Source organism: Saccopteryx bilineata, chromosome 6 (assembly GCF_036850765.1).
Source record: "Saccopteryx bilineata isolate mSacBil1 chromosome 6, mSacBil1_pri_phased_curated, whole genome shotgun sequence".
NCBI classification, from domain to species: Eukaryota; Metazoa; Chordata; class Mammalia; order Chiroptera; family Emballonuridae; genus Saccopteryx; species Saccopteryx bilineata.
In genome coordinates this window covers 75021275-75039925 of record NC_089495.1, presented here as the reverse complement: position 1 = coordinate 75039925, position 18651 = coordinate 75021275, and the positions used below count along the sequence as shown (strand labels likewise).

The following is an 18651-nucleotide window of genomic DNA, read 5'->3' as shown; positions in this document are numbered from 1 at the left end:
CTTCCTACATGGTTTTTAGTACACAAATAAGAAATTAGGGATCAAGGAATTAACAGTTGTAGGAAAAGCTGAGGAGGTGGTTTTTATTAAATTGTCTAAAGATTTTTGTGTAAAGAAACTATGAAAGTATTATAGAAAAACATCTTTTGTTCTTCCGACTAAGTTTTCATAAGCCACCATTTTGTCATTTTGAATCCTGTTGAACAGCATTCTGAAGGTTATTAAATTGAGACTTTTGTTCTTTTTATATTTAGCACACTCAAGTGTGTATATAAATCTCTGGAATGTTGAAGGAGTGACATTCCACAAGTGCCAGATTATTTTTTTCGGTTGATCATTATGAAGAGGAAACCGGCAAATTAAGACTGTTTGATTCTTTCTCCTTTATTTGCTTTCCTAGTGGAGCTCTGTTACAGAATAAAGAAGTTTTTGTGGGTGGATTATTGAATAAGAAAGTCACTATTTCAAGTTATTGTTTTTCTGGCAGTGTTTAATAATTAATTAACCAAATTAGCTTTAATGGAAAAACATTATTATAGTATTAAATTTCTATGTGGCCTAGCACTGTATTAACTAACAATAAGAACAAAAGAATTCACAATAATCTAGATTTACAACCAAAAAGTGTACTCTAAGTTGTACTTGTCAAAGCTGTCTTTTTTTTTGAGTGTTCTAGATTATGGAGACATATATCTTTGTAGGTTGTCATGGCAACTTAAATTTGTTCAATATTAGATTCTGAGGAAAATGTTAGCCTATTTTGGGGCGTTCTGGTACATTTAATTTAAGTTTTCAGTCAGTCATTTTGCTGTGGTAACAAAGGGATCAATCATAAACTTGAATGAATTACCAATGAGAACTAGCTGGTTATTAGGGTGAGTTCCACTTTACTTTCTAAATGTGGCAAAATAGTCTATATCAGTGGTTCCCAACCTTTTTTGGGCCATGGACTGGTTTAATGTCAGAAAATATTTTCACGGACCAGCATTTAGGGCGGGACAGAAAAATGCACAAAATAAAATTATGCGACTGGCATAAAAACTGTGGTATTTTAATTTTTTTTATTTTTATTTTATTTTTATTTTTATTTTTGTATTTTTCTGAAGCTGGAAACGGGGAGAGATAGTCAGACAGACTCCCGCATGCGTCCGACTGGGATCCACCCGGCACGCCCACCAGGGGGCGATGCTCTGCCCCTCCGGGGCATCGCTCTGTTGTGACCAGAGCCACTCTAGCGCCTGGGGCAGAGGCCAAGGAGCCATCCCCAGCACCCGGAACATCTTTGCTCCAATGGAGCCTTGGCTGTGGGAGGGGAAGAGAGAGACAGAGAGGAAGGAGGAGGGGAGTGGAGAAGCAAATGGGTGCTTCTCCTATGTGCCCTGGCTGGGAATCGAACCCGGGTCCCCCGCACGCCAGGCTGACAGTCTACCGCTGAGCTAACCGGCCAGGGCCAAACTGTGGTATTTTTAAATATAATTGTCGAACTTACGAGACAAGCGTCAAGAGTGAGTCCTAGATGGATGTAACAGAGGGAATCTGGTCATTTTTTTAAAAATAAAACATCATTCAGACTTAAATATAAATAAAATGGAAATAATGTAAGTTATTTATTCTTTCTCTGCGGACCGGTACCAAATGGCCCATGGACGGGTACCAGTCCGCGGCCTGGGGGTTGGGGACCACTGGTCTATATAGTTTTGAAACTACCTATTAAAATAAGGATTGGTTTACATTCAGACATAAAATGTCTACATAAATTTGCATATAGCTATGTTATGTATATTATATATTGAACTCTAAGAAGAACTTGTGAACATTGTTAATTACAGCTACATTAACTCACTTTTGTTTTTTATTCTCCATGTAAAAGGGTAAATATGAATGAATAGTACTATCAGTCTTCAACTAAAATAAAATAAGGGTTGGTATGAAAAAAAATCAATGAAAATAATTAATAGAAAGAAAGTATTCTTAGGACCAAGTGAACTAAATTATCATGAAGAGATTCTTAAACTGGCTATCTGCACCCTTCAGCTATTACATTTATTTAATAAGTGGGAAACTAGCTGTTTTTAAGGACATGGTTTTGGATATAGAAGTGTGTCTGTGTGGTCTAAAGGGACTGCTCACATTGTTTGTAGCACTGCTCTTACTCTGCTTTTTGAGTTGTTTTCATGGGCTCTTGGCTCTGAATAACATACTGGGGATGGAGAAGTGACCTGTATGATTTTTGAGAATGATAAAAAGAACACTAAATTGGTACTGGCATTCTTGTAATTGCATATCTTATTTCTTTATTTACTTTCAGTTTGATTAATAAGCTTAAACCTGGTATCATTAAGAAGATCAATAGACTGTCCACACCAATAGCAGGTTTGGTAAGTAATAAGTTATCTTCAAAACTAGATTGCTTTGTTTTTGAAATGTAAAAGGAACAGGCAGAGACAGGTTCTCTTGTCTGGAATTATTATAGAAATTAGATTTGGAGGTTTTTTCTCAAGAAAAGTGTGTTTCATGATGTCTTCCTGCTACCTTTAGTGCCTCTCTCTGTTTTCCCTTCTGCTCGGAGGCGTTTTTAAAATTTATTTTTGGTTTGTTTTGATTTTTGATTCCTTTTGATGCTTCTTACATCCCCTTTCTTGGCTTGTTTCTTCCACAGACTGCACTTGCTTAGGACCGTGTTCCTTTGATGCTCAGCCTGCATACATTGTTTGCTAGTTGACCTTAGTTTAGGGAAACTATCCAGTGTTGACCAGTTGTTCTCTTTCTGGTACTTCCTGCTTATGCATTACTCTCACTCAGCACACAGATCTTGAAGTATGTTTTCAAAAGACTACTCAAGACCTGCTAGCTCTTTCACTTTATTTAATAGGTTTCCGACCAGTATCTTATGTGATGTTGGACATGCCACTATCTTTCTTTCTACCTCAGTAATACTATCCATAAAACGATGATGGATGATTCTTTAGATTTTTAGCTTTAAATTTGAAATTTTTCTTATGAAAAATACTCCACACTGTCATTACATAAATATTCTGGTGGGGCAAAACACTTTAGAGACCAATAATAAGGTGTGGCCATGTCTTTGGAAATAAGTAATGTATAATTAAAATACAAGAGATGGATAATTTTCAAAATGTTAGCAATGCCTAAAAATCAAGGTTGATGATAGAATTCAGTTTAAAAAATTTAATTTCATAAAACAATGATGTTTAAGAGCTAATAATTAGAATGTAAGAAAAAAAATTTATATTTTCTGTGAAATAGGCTGTGAAGATTCATTCAGGAATCTTCTGGTTGACCACCATGTATATGCAGATGTAAAGGCATGAAGAATTAAACATAGCAATGCCAAAATGTCTGGGCTTATAGCTGTCATAAAAATTTCATTAGGGGGTTGGGGGTAGTAAAAGTTTGGGGTCAAATATATGGTGACAGAAGAAGATCTGACTTTGAGAGAAGAGTGTAGAATACAATATACAGATCATGTATCATAGAAATGTACACTTGAAACCTATATATTCTTATTAACCAATGTAACTCCAATCCATTTAATTAAAAAAAAAGCTAAAAGAAAATCTCATCAAAATTTTGACAGCAATGAATTGTTTGCAGAGTATTTATTTATTTTCAGTGTTTATTAGAAAATATGTCTAGCAATATATAAATATATTGCTTTATATATGTGTATGAATTGTATGTATTTTATATATATGTATATGAATTATTTCTAGTAATTGAGTACATTGTAAGGTCTTAAGGAATAAAATTAAAGACATTTGGTTTTTGAAATCTTTCTAAAAAGACTATTCCATTTAATAAACAAAATAGGCTTTATGTGAAAATAACAAGATAAAGTCTGTGAAAATTAAAAGTTTAAATAGTATTGAAAGTGGATTTTATTTTTTCAAATGGCTTGAGTTATTCTTACATAGTTTAATGCTTAGATTTTAAACCGTCATTTCCTGGATCAATTACATGCATTTAAAATAAAATTAACTTTTGATTTCAAACACCCTGCATATTTGGAATGCTTGAATTGCAGTGGTTTGTTGTTGATAGAGGTTTTATTCAATCTTATGATTCTATTATGAGATGAAATCATGAATGTAATTTTAAATCCAAAGATCTCTCCAAATATTTCTATTTCAAGCATCAGAAATTTTATCTGGTTTAGATTTTATCTCTAGACACTAAAGTGAAATGCATTTCCAGCATATTAAATAGGATGATTTCCCAAATACAGGACAATGAGAATTTTCCATTGAATATAGGAGTGAAAGTGTGAGCACAACCTCAGACCTGGTCTGAACCCAACTGATTTGAAGTTATTTTCATGCCTTACTTGATTTCTTCCTCTGATGCTTCTGTGTTAGGATGGTCATTTCAAGTGTGAATAGAGCTCCAGCATCTAGTAATGTTATTATGAGGATGGAAGTAGATGACAGTCTGACACACAGATATTCAGTGAATGTCCTTTTGTAGCACATTCATTCTTTAACAAATAATGAAGTGTTTACTGGGTCAAGAATTTTTTTAGTCTGACCAGGTGGTGGTGCAGTGGATAGAGCCTTGGACTGGGATGCAGAGGACCCAGGTTTGAAACCCCAAGGTCGCCAGCTTGAGTGCGGGCTCATCCAGTTTGAGCACAGGCTCACCAGCTTGAGCATGGGGTCGCTGGCTTGAGCATGGGATCATAGACACGACCTTGTGGTTGTTGGCCTGAGCCCAAAGGTTGCTGGCTTGAACCCAAGGTCGCTGGCTTGAGCAAGGGGTTCCTCGGTCTGCTGTAGCCCTGGGTCAAGGCACATATGAGAAAGCAATCAATGAACAACTAAGGTGCTGCAACTGTGAGTTGGTGCTTCTCATCTCTCTCCCTTCCTGCCTATCTGTCTGTTTGTCCCTCTCTGTCTCTCTTGCTTAAAAAAAAAAAGTTTTTTTAGTTTATAGGGATATATTGGAGGAACAAAGGCAGAGATATAGACCTCACCTTCAGAGTGTTTACATTCTAGTGGGGTAACAGGGATGAGGCAAATTTATTAACAAATGAGCAAGAAAGCATCAGGCCTGACCAGGCGGTGGCACAGTGGATAGAGTGTCGAATTGGGATGCAGAAGACCCAGGTTCGAGACCCTGAGGTCACCAGCTTGAGCCCAGCTCATCTAGTTTGAGCAAAAGCTCACCAGCTTGACCCCAAGGTTGCTGGCTCGAGCAAGGGGTTACTCGGTCTGCTGAAGGCCCGCCGTCAAGGCACACATGAGAAAGCAATCAATAAACAACTAAGGTGTTGCAATGCGCAACAAAAAACTAATGATTGCTGCTTCTCATCTCTCCGTTCCTATCTGTCTGTCCCTGTCTATCCCTCTCTCTGACTCTCTCTCTGTCTCTGTAAAAAAAAAAAAAAAAAAAAAAAGGAATCAGATAGTAAGTGTGCATAGGCAATTATAGTAGACCATGACTTTGACACCCATAAGCAGTTATAGGGAACTATGAAGATCGACCTCTAAAAATTCTTTAAGAAGGTGTATGTCAGAGGGTTTAGATTTTGACATTAGAAAAGAAAGACAAAACTGGGCCCTACTCTTTATACCAGTAATTTTTACATTCGCAGTACATGACATGGTGACTGATATGTATAGGAGACCAAAGATTTTTAAATGAATGGATAAATAAGATTTTCATTGGAAAAAATGATAGGCTCTTAAATTAGGTCTTTGATGAGATAGTGTTATAGGTTGAATGGTGTACCCCTCCATACTCCCGCCTCCCAAAGATATGATATATTGAAGCTCTCAACCCCGTTACCTCAGAACGTGACCGTTTGGGGGCAGAAGGTTGTTGCAGATGATGTAACTAGTTAAGATGAAGTCATACTGGAGCAGGGTGGTCGCCTCGTCTAATATGACTGGTGTTTTTATGAGAAGATGGCCATGTGTCAACTGAGGATTGGAGTGATGTATTTGCAGGCCAGAAAGCACCAAAGATTGTCCGCAAGCCACCAGAAGCAAGGAAGAATTTCCCTATGGGCTTTGTAGGAAGCCTGGCTCTGTGGACACCTTGATTTTGCACTTCATGCTCCAGAATTGTGAGACAATACATCTCTGCTTTTAAAGCCACCAATTTTGTGGTACTTTGTTATGACAGCCCCAACACACTAATCCAGACAGGTAAATGTTTTAGTTAGTACATGTTTTTAAAAAACATTTTATTTTAAAATAAATATTCACAGAAAGCAGCAAAGCAAGCAAGCAAACAGAACACACACAAAAACAGTACAGAGAGGTTCTTGGTGCCCTTCACCCATTTTCTCCAGGTGGCAACATAAGCGTGGTGCATTATTAAAACCAGGAAATTGACATTGACACATCCAGAGATGTTAATCAAAATTCACCAGTTTTATGTGCAGTTAATGCTTTTTTAGTGATAAACAGTGGAGATGATGATGATGATTATTATTATTATTTAGCAAGAGAGAGAGACAGACAGACAGGAACGACAGGAAGGAAGAGATGAGAAGCATCAATCCTTTGTTGCAGCACCTTAGTTGTTCATTGATTGCTTTCTCATATGTGGCTTGATTGGGGGGCTATAGCAGAGCGAGTGACCCCTTGCTCAAGCCAGCGATCTTGGGCTTCATGCCAGCGACTTTGGGCTTTAAGCCTGCAACCTTGGGCTTCAAGCCAGTGAACTTTGGGCTCAAGCCAGTAACCACGGGGTCATGTCTAGTTGGTGACCTCAGGATTTTGACCCTGGGTCTTCAGCATCCCAGGCTGATGCTCTATCTACTGCACCAGTGCCTAGTTAGGACAGTGGAGATAATTTTAAGCTAAGTGAGATGGAGAATGTTTTATTTTAGGCTTTTTCAGAGAATATGCCTGTTAATCCAGTGCTCTGCATAATCATGGCAGCTGCCTTCCCCATGATCACTTCTTTCTAGTTGGAAATGGTGTCTCCCAGTTGAAGTTCTCAAGTGAGGAATCCAAATAAACCAGGTTGCCTTTTCTTTGCAGGCTGCCAATATCATGAGTTCCTTGAGAAGAAAGTCATCTTGGCCCAATGGGCTGTGATCAGGAGAGTGGGTTCCCTTTGCCTCACTCTGCTTACATGTGTAGATTAAAGTGGTTCTGTGAATGAGGTTTGTGTGGGGTAGATACATCAAGTGAAGTCAAATACAGTAAGAATTATACAATTTATGTGTCATAGTTTGTTAACCTCACTGATACTAGTACTCCAAGCCCCCTTTTTCATTACTCCTTTCTTATTTTCTTTCTCTCAGATATAACTTTTCCATTTCATGTCAGTTATCATGTATATTTAGCTTAGAAGCCAATGTAATGGATTTACCTGTCCACATGGACCTGCGTAAAAAACATGAGCAATGGCAATAGAGAGAGAGATATTTAGATAATTTAAAATATATTGAATGCTTTGCTTGAAGCATCCATGATGGTGATGATGATGTTGATCATGATTTTATCTGAAGGCAGTAACTATGTTCCCAAAGAGATGAGGCTTTTCTTACTTGAGTTTTATATTATAAAGAAATTGATTTTCCCTTACCTTGCTATTTCTTTCTATTCTTTACAAAGCCAAGCTAGACAAAAAATTCTAATCCAGGAGTTTTATTAAAATTGAATTAAATTTAAATTAAAATATATTAAATTAAATTATAGTTAATTAAAATGGCCCTGGCCGGTTGGCTCAGTGGTAGAGCATCGGCCTGGTGTGCGGGAGTCCTGGGTTCGATTCCCGGCCAGGGCACACAGGAGAAGCGCTCATCTGCTTCTCCAACCCTCCCCCTCTCCTTCCTCTGTATCTCTCTTCCCCTCCCGCAGCCAAGGCTCCATTGGAGCAAAAAGATGGCCCAGGTGCTGGGGATGGCTCCATGGCCTCTGCCTCAGGCACTAGAGTAGCTCTGGTCGCAACAGAGCGACGTCCCTGATGGGCAGAGCATCGCCCCCTGGTGGGCATGCCGGGTGGATCCCGGTTGGGCGCATGCAGGAGTCTGTCTGACTGCCTCCCTGTTTCCAGCTTTAGGAAAATACCCCCCCACCAAAAAAATTAGCTGGTGTTAATTGTGGGTATGTTAAATTATTGAAACTCAAAACAAAAACTTTATTTGGAATGAAAAAGATTAAACTTCAATACAACACCCTGAGAAGCAGGCAAGACAATTCTTTTTTTATTATTTTATTATTTATTTATTTATTTATTTTAGAGAGGAGAGGGAGAGACAAAGTGAGAGAGAGAGGAGAGACAGAGAGAGAGAACAGGGGGAGGAGCTGGAAGCATCAACTCCCATATATGCCTTGACCAGGCAAGCCCAGGGTTTCGAACTGGCGACCTCAGCATTTTCAGGTCTACGCTTTATCCACTGACCTACCACAGGTCAGGCCCAAGACAATTCTTTTTAAACATTTTTTAAATTAAAAAAAATTTTTTTTCGCCTGACCAGGCGGTGGTGCAGTGGATAGAGCGTCGGACTGGGATGCAGAGGACCCTGGTTCAAGACCCCAAGGTCACCAGCTTGAGCACGGGCTCATCTGGTTTGAGCAAAGCTCACTAGCTTGGACCCAAGGTCGCTGGCTTGAGCAAGGGGTTACTCGGTCTGCTGAAGCCCCATGGTCAAGGCACATATGAGAAAGCAATCAATGAACAACTAAGGTGTCGCAACGAGAAACTAATGATTGAAGCTTCTCATCTCTCTCCATTGCTGTCTGTCCCTGTCTCTCCCTCTCTCTGACTCTCTCTCTGTCTTTGTAAAAAAAAAAATAAATTTTTTTTCAATTACACTTTACATTCGGTATTATTTTCTGAAGCAAGGTGTTTTTTTTGGGTTTTTTTTTTTTTTTTTTTTTTTTTTTGTATTTTTCTGAAGCTGGAAACGGGAAGAGATAGACAGACTCCCGCATGCGCCCGACCGGGATCCACCCGGCACGCCCATCAGGGGCGACGCTCTGCCCACCAGGGGGCGATGCTCTGCCCCTCTGGGGCGTTGCTCTGCCGCGACCAGAGCCACTCCAGCGCCTGGGGCAGAGGCCAAGGAGCCATCCCCAGCGCCCGGGCCATCTTTGCTCCAGTGGAGCCTTGGCTGCGGGAGGGGAAGAGAGAGACAGAGAGGAAGGAGTAGGGGGTGGAGAAGCAAATGGGCGCTTCTCCTATGTGCCCTGGCCGAAACCGAATCCGGGTCCCCCGCACGCCAGGCCGACGCTCTACCGCTGAGCCAACCGGCCAGGGCCTGAAGCAAGATGTTTTGATGGTGAAAAACCATTGAACAAGAATAATGTTTGCCATATGATGTGTTAGTATGCATGAAATAAGAGTATGTGTAGAAAACATCACTTAAGTTATTAACCCTAAGACTTACAGTTATTTATCTTGCACCTGTCATGATTTATTTGTATTTAGCTAAAGCAAGGCTTCTCAACCTTGGCCCTAGTGACTATTGACATTTTGGGCCAGATAATTGTTGTGTGTTTGCTCTGTGTATTACAGAATGTTTTTAGCAGCATCTGGGGCCTCTAATCCCTACTACCCAAACCCTACTTGTGACAACTAAATGTATCTCCTCCCATTGTCTGTAACCCCTATGGGGTAAAGCTATCGTTGGTTGAGAACTACTGAGCTAAAGTATCAAGAAAGTAAACACTACCCCTTTACACGGGCTAGTTTGCTGAATGACTGTAAATTTGATTGATCTACTCATGCTTGCCATTTCAATCGCAATTCCCTTTGAAAAGCAATGCTATCCAGAAAACTTGGTTTGAGCCATTTATTTGTGTAAATGTTTTGTGTCTTATCAGTAGGCTCAATAGAAAAATCCTTAGTATATCCACACTTGCATCAAAAATATGGGCTGAATTTGAGCATCTTTGCCCTAAAGGGTTACTCTTTCAGCTGACGTGGAAGAGTGGAATGTGTCAGGTATGACTGTAGGGGCCGGGCAGGTTGTCTCCTCATTCAGGAATGCTGTAGAATGCAGGAGACGCCGATAATGTTGGCCTAAGCAGCTGCAAGTCAGCTTCCCTCACCTTAAACACATAAGGAAAGTTTATGGGTCCCTTCTAACTGCCATGTCTTACAAGGATATTAGTGATGAACACTCTCGTACCATGTAAAATTATTTTTGACTCCTCTTCACAATCCTGAATACTTGGCTATCTGCAAAGTAGTGCAACCTATCTGTGTCAAGGTCACTGTTGAAACATCTAGAGTTTTCCTTCCAGCAGCAATAGAAAATTCACCTGAGAAATCAGCTATACAATTTCAATATTTTTATTCAGGTTCTTTCTGTCATATGTTTTTCCAAAAACCACCCTCAGGCAGGGACTATGTATTTATCCCATTCTTTTCCCCACGGGTAGAGGAGCCAAAGGGCTGGGAAGGGAGGAATCTGAGGTTTGTGGGATGCTGAGCTTGTGAGCTCTTTCTATAAATAAAACCAAATAAAAAAATAAAATGTGAGACCTCAAGACAGAGTGTTTCCAGAGAAAGAAAGCCCACTTCTATTTTCTTTCTTATCCAAGTTGAAATAATATTTATATAAGAAGTACAAATATAATTACTATTTTCATTCAAGGGTAGCACTTTTCTAGATAGGAGGCAGAAATAAATTTTGTATGGTTGAAGAGAAAATACTCAAGGAATAATAGAATGGAGTATAAAATTGGATAAGCAGCCAATATGTGCCTTGCTTGCAACTCTGGGAACTGACAGTTGCTCTGTTCTGGGTCAAACCCAAAGTGTGTCTCAAAGGGAATATAATAGATAATAAGGAAGATGCTTTTGTGAATATATTTGGATGTTGGTATAATAAAAACACTGATAACAAGTGACAGCATAGAAAGATGGTATTATAGGGGTAGTCTAAAATAACCATTTAATGGTAAGATCAGTAGTGGTCCCCCACCCCCATTTTTGAATTTTATTGCTGATTTTATAGACTTGCTCAAGGAGATCTTCACCTAGCAAATTTGGGAGAAGCTTTCACCAAGCAAAGTTTTTTTTTATCCAGTCATTTTTGCCTATTTGTTGAGCCAACATGATCCCTACCTCCCCGTGGTGGGGACCAACCTTGAGGTCCCCACTGATAACACTCCTTCTCCTCACCTCTGGCTTCGTTTTCATGTGCTTGAGTTCCTCACAATTGATAAATAATGACAGCTAGATGTTTCTATAAATTACCATGCTCATTAATGTTTGTTCATTTCTCACCTATTACTGTATTGAAACAATTTTATCTGTGTTGAATCAGACCATAGTATTTTATTGAATTAAAAAGTAGGTTTTTTTTCTCTTTCTTCTGTTTTCTAATGGAGACAGTGAAGGTTAAATAATATTAATAAACTTGATTACAGTTGCTCAGTTATGGTATCATGATTAAAACTGTGCTAAAGAAATGTTTTTATTTCAAACGAAAGATGAACCATTGTGACTAGTTGTATAATTATGCCTCAGGCATTAAAATTTAAACTATTCTTATATTATTAGTTTTTCAGTCTCATTATTTTATTTATAAAAAATAAAACAAAAAACAATAGCTTGACCTGTGGGACACAGTGGATAGAGTGTCGACCTGGAATGCTGAGGTCGCTGATTCAAAACCCCGGGCTTGCCTGATCAAGGGACATACGAGAAGCAACTACTACAAGTTGATCCTTCCCGCTCCTCTTCTTCTCTTTTTCTCTCTCTCTCTCTCATTCTCTCTCTCTCCTTACTCTAAAAGCAATAAAAACAAAAGCTTAAACAAAAAGAAAACACCAATAACAAAAACTGTAATATTGCCATTATTAATGTATTGTTTACACTTGTGTAAGAAATTAGAACATAAAAGTTAGGCATTTACTAAAAATAAGGCCACTCTAAACATTGCAAATAACATCTTTCATGATTGCATTTGAATTTAAATATACTTTTTCCTAATGTGTATTTTATTGGAATTTCTGTGGATCACGACCTGTATTTTGAAATAGTTTGTGGTCATCCAATAATCAAGTCTGAGAAAATAGACTGAATGGGGATTATGCATTAGCAGTCTTCAAAGTAATAAATATTAGATATTAAATATCCCAATATCTAACACCACCCCATAAATGGCATATGAATACATCAATAATGACTATTTATAAAGCATTTTGGGGAGATTTCTTCAAGAGTTTCCTTGTCTCTCTGCTTTTCTCCAACTCCCAATTAAGAGTAAGTATCACCAAGAATGAACATTTAAAAACTTAGTGGCAACTTTGAAGTTGTTTCCAATGTCCTCATAATGAGGCAGCATGTAAATCAGGAAACTCCCATTTTATTTCTAGCTGTAACCTCTTAGTCATGACATTATACAAGTTTAGGAGCACTTCCCTAGAGTTCCAAACTTACTTGTTTTTAAATCTAAGATGAATATCTATATGCCAACTTTCAGCCCTGAGGGCAATTGGCAACCTTTTTAAAAAATATTAATGAGTTAGAATTCTTAAAGCAACTCTGTAATTAACTTGTGGAGTTTCAAAAAAATGGATTCAGAGTAGGATTATATCATACATGACAGTTTTATTAAGATACAAAAACATTATTGATGTCACCCCATTTAAAAAATAAAATTATAAAATAAAAAAAAATAAAAAAAGATACAAAAACATTTAGAACATCTCTGTTTAGGCAACTTTCATTTATGTAGACACTGGAAAGGGAAAAATGGCCGAGGTAAAGGTAGTAAGAACTAGAACCCAGGGTAGGACTGGTACGAGGGCCTTGGTCATCTGATGGTCTTAGGCTAATGGCTGGCCCCCCTCTTCCTAGAAATGTTTATCGAACGGCTACCATGTGCCAGGTTCTGCTCTAGGACTTTGGGAGACACCCACATAAAAGGCAGAGAAAGTTCTTCTCTAATGGAAGACAGTCAGTAAATCAATAATAACCTGTCAGGCGGCAATCATTCCAATGAACAATATATAATACCTTGTCAGTTATCAATAATTACAAAGTAGTCAATGGGTAGAGATTGATTGAGTGCATGTATGAGACGTCTGTCAGATAAAGTGCTCTGGGACGTTATTTTCTGGAGTTGACATTTGGTCAGGGAGGGGCGTGAATGAAGTGGGGGAGTAGAAAGATATGGGATGGGTGGGAACTTTCCAGTCAGAAGGAAGAGCTGGGGCGGGGTCCGGGCATGAACAAGCTGGACCAGCAAGGAGCACTGTGGGTCTGGAATAAGGGAGGTGGAGAGGTGGCCCCAAGGGTTTTAAGGGTTCACGGACTTTGGGGAGTAGATTACATTTTATTCTAAGTGTGACTAGAAGCTGTTGGGGGCTTTTGAGAACAATTAAATTTGTTGTTAGTGGTCATTGGTTACTGTTACATCCCAGCGAGATAGGCCACAGCAGACCTAAAGTGAATTTTATAAGTTTTATTGCAGACCTGCACAGGGACTGCAGGCAACCCATGCAAGGGAGCACTGCAGCCCCCCAAACCTGCGCAGGGACTGCAGGTAACCCACACAGGGGAACACTGCAGCCCCCCAAACCTGCACAGGGATGCAGGTAACCCACACAGGGGAACACTGCAGCCCCCCAAACCTGCGCAGGGACTGCAGGTAACCCACGCCTCCGAAGAGACTGGAGCACTGCAGCCCCCCAAACCTGCACAGGGACTGCAGGCAACCCACGCCTCCGAAGAGACTGGAGCACTGCAGCCCCCCAAACCTGCGCAGGGACTGCAGCCCCCCCAAACCTGCACAGGGACTGCAGCCCCCCAAACCTGCACAGGGACTGCAGCCCCCCAAACCTGTGCAGGGACTGCAGCCCCCCAAACCTGCACAGGGACTGCAGATAACCCACGCCTCCGAAGAGACTGGATACTGCAGCCCCCCAAACCTGCGCAGGGACTGCAGCCCCCCAAACCTGCACAGGGACTGCAGCCACGAGCTTCTAAAATGGCTCCTTTTTATAGGGTGGCTATCTAGGATGAGCAAGCATCATACAGAAGCTGATGTGGCTGTTAGCTATTGGCTAGGGAGGTCGTGTGCAGTTACAGGGGGAGGTTATTGCTCAGTGGAGAATTTCAAACATAAACTTCTGATAAGGGTCTCTGACTCAATGCAGGATGTTGCTGAACTCCTTGTTCTCAGCGTCACAGGGACCTTGTACACTCTTGGCAGCCCCAGCATGTTAGTACTCCCTGAATCTAACAGTTACTTGTGGTAAAGGAATATATCGGTGAATATACTAAAAATCACTGAACTGTATACTTTAAAGTGGGTGAATTGTATGGTATGTGAATTATATCTCAAAAAACTTTTTAAAAAATCACTGTTTGCTCCAGTCTACCTGAATCATTACCAGCTAGAAGCACTGGTCATTGGGACTTGGACATGAGCTGCAAAGTATAGAATGGTGACAACAATTCCAGTGCCGTGCAGACTTTTCCTGGATGTGGACTTTTCCTGGACTCCTGCTCCCTGTGACAGCTCCTAACAGACTGAACTGTGGTTGGGTTGCATTTTTCAGGGATTTGGCATGGTGATGGGGCCAACTTTGCTTAAAGGCTTTTAATCATTGTAAAAAAAAAAATAGAAGGCTAGATAAAGAAGATGGGGCACATATACACCATGGTATACTAGTCAGCTAGAAGAAATGATGACATCGGCTCACTTACAGCAGAATGGTGGAATCTTGATAACATTATGCAGAGTGAAATAAGTGAATCATAAAAAAACAAGAACTGCAGGATTCCATACATTGGTGGGACATAAAAGTGAGACTAAGTGACATAGACAGGAGTGTGGTGGTTATGGGGGGTGGGGGGAGGGAAGGAGGGAGAGGGGGAGGGGGGGAGGGATACAAAGAAAACTGGATAGAGGGAGATGGAGGACGATCTCTCTTTGGGTGATGGGTATGCAACAGAACTAAATGACAAGATAACCTGGAAATGTTTTCTTTGAATATATGTACCCTGATTTATTGATGTCACCCCATTAAAATAAAAATTTATTTATAAAAAAAATCACTGTTTGGTGTGAAGTACAGACCAAAGGAAATTAAGAAGAGAAGCAGGCAAGCCAGTTAAAAAACGGTTTCAGTACTTGTGATGATTAATTTCGTGTGTCAGCTTTATCGGGCCATGGGTGTCCAGATCTTTTGTCAAACATTACTCTGAATGCGCCTGTGAGGGTGTTTTCGAATAAGGTTAATGTTTGAATTGGGAGACTTGAGTAAAGCCGGTTTCCTTCCCTGATGTGGGTGGGCCTTAACTAATCAATTAAAGGCCTGGCCAGAACAAAAGGCTGACCCTCTGTGAGTAAGAGCACACTGCTGTGCCTGCCAGGAGGAGCTGGGACGTGGGTCTGTCCTTGCCTGCAGACTGGAACAGAACATCAGCTCTCCTTGCACAAGGAGTCTGCTGGCTTTTGAACGGAAACTTACACGGTCCCATGGAGACCCCCAGTCCTCCTTGCTGGCCCAGCTTGCTCCTGCCCTGAGCCCAGCCCTGGTTCTCAGGCCTCTGCATGGGGGCTGGAACTCGGCCACCCGCTCTCCTGCCTGTCCAGCTTAGACGGGCAGATAGTGGGACTTCTCAGCCTCCGTAATCACATAGACTTGGGAACCGTGTTTTACAATTACAGTCAGGGAATTCTGGAACTTTCTTGATATAGAAAGGACTAAAAGTGAGTCAGCCTCATAAAGTAAAGTAAGAAGTCCCTGGGGTGAAAAAGCTGAAATCAAATCTGATGATGCAGCCCATCTCCTCTGAAGGGGACGGGAGCAGCCGCGCTGGAGGAGCCGCTGTGAGCCCCAGGCTTTTTTATTTTATTTTACAGAGACAGAGAGAGAGTCAGAGAGAGGGATAGACAGGGACAGACAGACAGGAACAGTGAGATATGAGAAGCATCAATCATTCGTTTTTAATTGCAAAACCTTAGTTCATTGATTGCTTTCTCGTATGTGCCTTGACAGTGGGCCTTCAGCAGACCGAATAACCCCTTGCTCGAGCCAGCGACCTTGGGTCCAAGCTATTGAGCTTTGCTCAAACCAGATCAGCCCACCTTCAAGCTGGCGACCTCAGGGTCTCGAACCTGGGTCCTCTACATCCCAATCCGACACTCTAGCCACTGCACCACTGCCTGGTCAGGCTTGATCCCTGGTCTTAACAGTCTCTTTCTGCCTTACACAAGCTTCACTGCTTCGTAAAATATGCCTGTTAGTGCCATTACAGCCTGTTTCTTTAAGCAATTATTTGTTTTACTCTTGAACAACAACAAAAAAAATCATGAATAATTTGAAGACAGAACTTTTTTCCCTTTAATTTTCATTTTGTACCCCCCATCCCTGAACCCCCACCTGTGGCAACCACCAATCTGGTCTCAATCAGAACTTCTAAAGTATCAATTTCAGCATTTAAAATTTTTTTATTTTTTTATTAAGTGAAAGGCGGGAGGCAGAGAGACAGACTCCTGCATATACCCCCGCTGGGATCCACCTGGCAAGCCCCCTTCCAGGGCGATGCTCTGCCATCTGGGGCTGCTGCTCCATTGCTCATCAACTGAGCTATTTTTAGCACTTGAGGCTAGGCCATGGAGCCATCCTCAGTGCCCGGGGCTAACTTTACTTGAGCCATGGCTGCAGTAGGGGAGGAGAGAGAGGGAGAAAGAGAGAAGGAGGAGGGGTGGAGAAACAGATGGTGGCTTCTCCTGTGTGTCCTGACTGGGATTCAAAACCAGGACTTCTGTATGCTGGGCTGATGCTCTACTGTTGAGCCCAACTGGCCAGGGCTGGTTTCAGCATATTTTAAAACAGTTGGTAAGTTATAGAGTCAACTTTTGATATAAAGTTTAATTGGAATAATATAAATAATGTTCAAGACTGCAACTTACTTTGTGCTTCATTTTGACAAAGTCTGTTATTGCTTCTGTTTAAATTGTCGCCCAAGTTGACTAAGCATTTTCTTAACTAGCGTTTTACCAGAGTACTCAGCCCTCATTCCTTTGACCTTCTGCTGCCCTGTCTTGCCAACTCTCAGTTCTGTCTCTCAGTCTGGTTTTTCCTCCTGTCCTGCCAAGCAGTGCTGGAGAAAAACCAAATCATCAAGCCTCCGGCATAATTATCATGTGTAATCTCCTGGGCCCTGGTGTCACTTGGCAATTCCTTTTAAGCATTCCTAGTAGTTTCTATTCCTATTTTCACATGTGACAAAGGTTATTGCTCTCCTGTCTTAGTTCCTTTGCTGTTAGCCAGCGGATGACTGACCCTTTTTCTTTGTAGAGAAATAAGGATCTGAGGAAAACTTTAGAAAACAAAAGAAAACAAAACATCCCAAAACATACTTGCTGCTTATTTTTCTCACAAATAACTATTTAACTTGTATCTCTGACTGTTTACCGAGATAACATAGTCATAAAATGTAGGTGTTATTACTTCACAGCTTACATTTGTTAGCTAAGCCATAAAATAGAGGATGAATTCTCCAAAATAATAATAATAAAAAACTAGTGTCAGTTGATCAAAATTATGCGGGGAACCTGGGTTCGATTCCCAGCCAGGGCACATAGGAGAAGCGCCCATTTGCTTCTCCACCCCCACACCCTCCTTCCTCTCTGTCTCTCTCTTCCCCTCCCGCAGCCGAGGCTCCATTGGAGCAAAGATGGCCCGGGTGCTGGGGTGGCTCCTTGGCCTCTGCCCCAGGCGCTGGAGTGGCTCTGGTCGGGCAGAGCGACCCCCCGGAGGGACAGAGCATCACCCCCTGGTGGGCAGAGCATCGCCCCTGGTGGGAGTGCCGGGTGGATCCCGGTCAGGCGCATGCGGGAGTCTGTCTGACTGTCTCTCCCCGTTTCCAGCTTCAGAAAAATACAAAAAAAAAAAAAATGAAGGATAAGTCTATAAGGGGGCCCTTTGCTGCCTGTCTACTGTTCTTGAAGTGTTTGTTGAAGTACCTCCACTAGACCAGCAGAGGGCACTTTACATACCATTACATTTGTTTGGGAGCAAATGAAGATGACACAAAAACAGTTTTCACCCGGTATCAGGAAAGAGTCCTGTAGATTTGTTTTTAAAATTCACAAAAATATAGAAAATATGGACTGTACTACAGGGGTTCATATAGAAAGTTACTGGTTTGTGTGAAGTCAACTACGTTGTATTGATCTTTGGGTCACTTTTTTTCCCTATCTTTTTCCCTTTCCCAGTTCAAGAATGGGATTGGGTTGAACCTTTTTACATATAATACAGAATCCATTTCTAATCATTATGGTTGAGTTTTACCTTTTCTACTCTGTATTTACTCTTTGGTTGAAAAGCCCGGGACCCCTGATCCAAGGCCACCTCATCTCTCACTTCAGAGTAGCAATTACAGTGACATCATCAGACATGCTCTGATATGGAGCGGCCACGTTCGGCATTGAGCTGCCTTGTTTCCATCCTCCCAGGAAGAACCTTGGGAGATATTGTGCCCCGTTTGGGTTTGGCAAACATCAGCTTGCGGCGTGCTGATAGGTGCAGAACAACAGTCTTTCTTAGTTGAAATGTAGTTGTTTACATTCGTTTTCATAAGAAGTGATGAAGACACCTTTTTCCACAGGGGCTACAACTACTAACTTTTCTTTTAAAAGGCTTTAATTTTTTCAGAAGCATTAAAGTCCTAGATATACGCCCCATGGGCTCTTTCATT

At 41.0% G+C, this 18651-nt stretch overlaps 1 protein-coding gene across 4 annotated transcripts in view; it reads left to right on the top strand.

Moving 5' to 3' along the window:
- LMO7 (LIM domain 7) overlaps positions 1 to 18651 on the top strand; it is a 249815-nt gene that overhangs the window by 107014 nt on the left and 124150 nt on the right. For all 4 annotated transcript variants that reach the window (XM_066236557.1, XM_066236563.1, XM_066236564.1 and 1 more), the window contains exon 3: positions 2309 to 2378. In XM_066236557.1, the coding sequence (XP_066092654.1) occupies positions 2309 to 2378 (70 nt within the window). The remainder of the gene's footprint in view (positions 1 to 2308; positions 2379 to 18651) is intronic.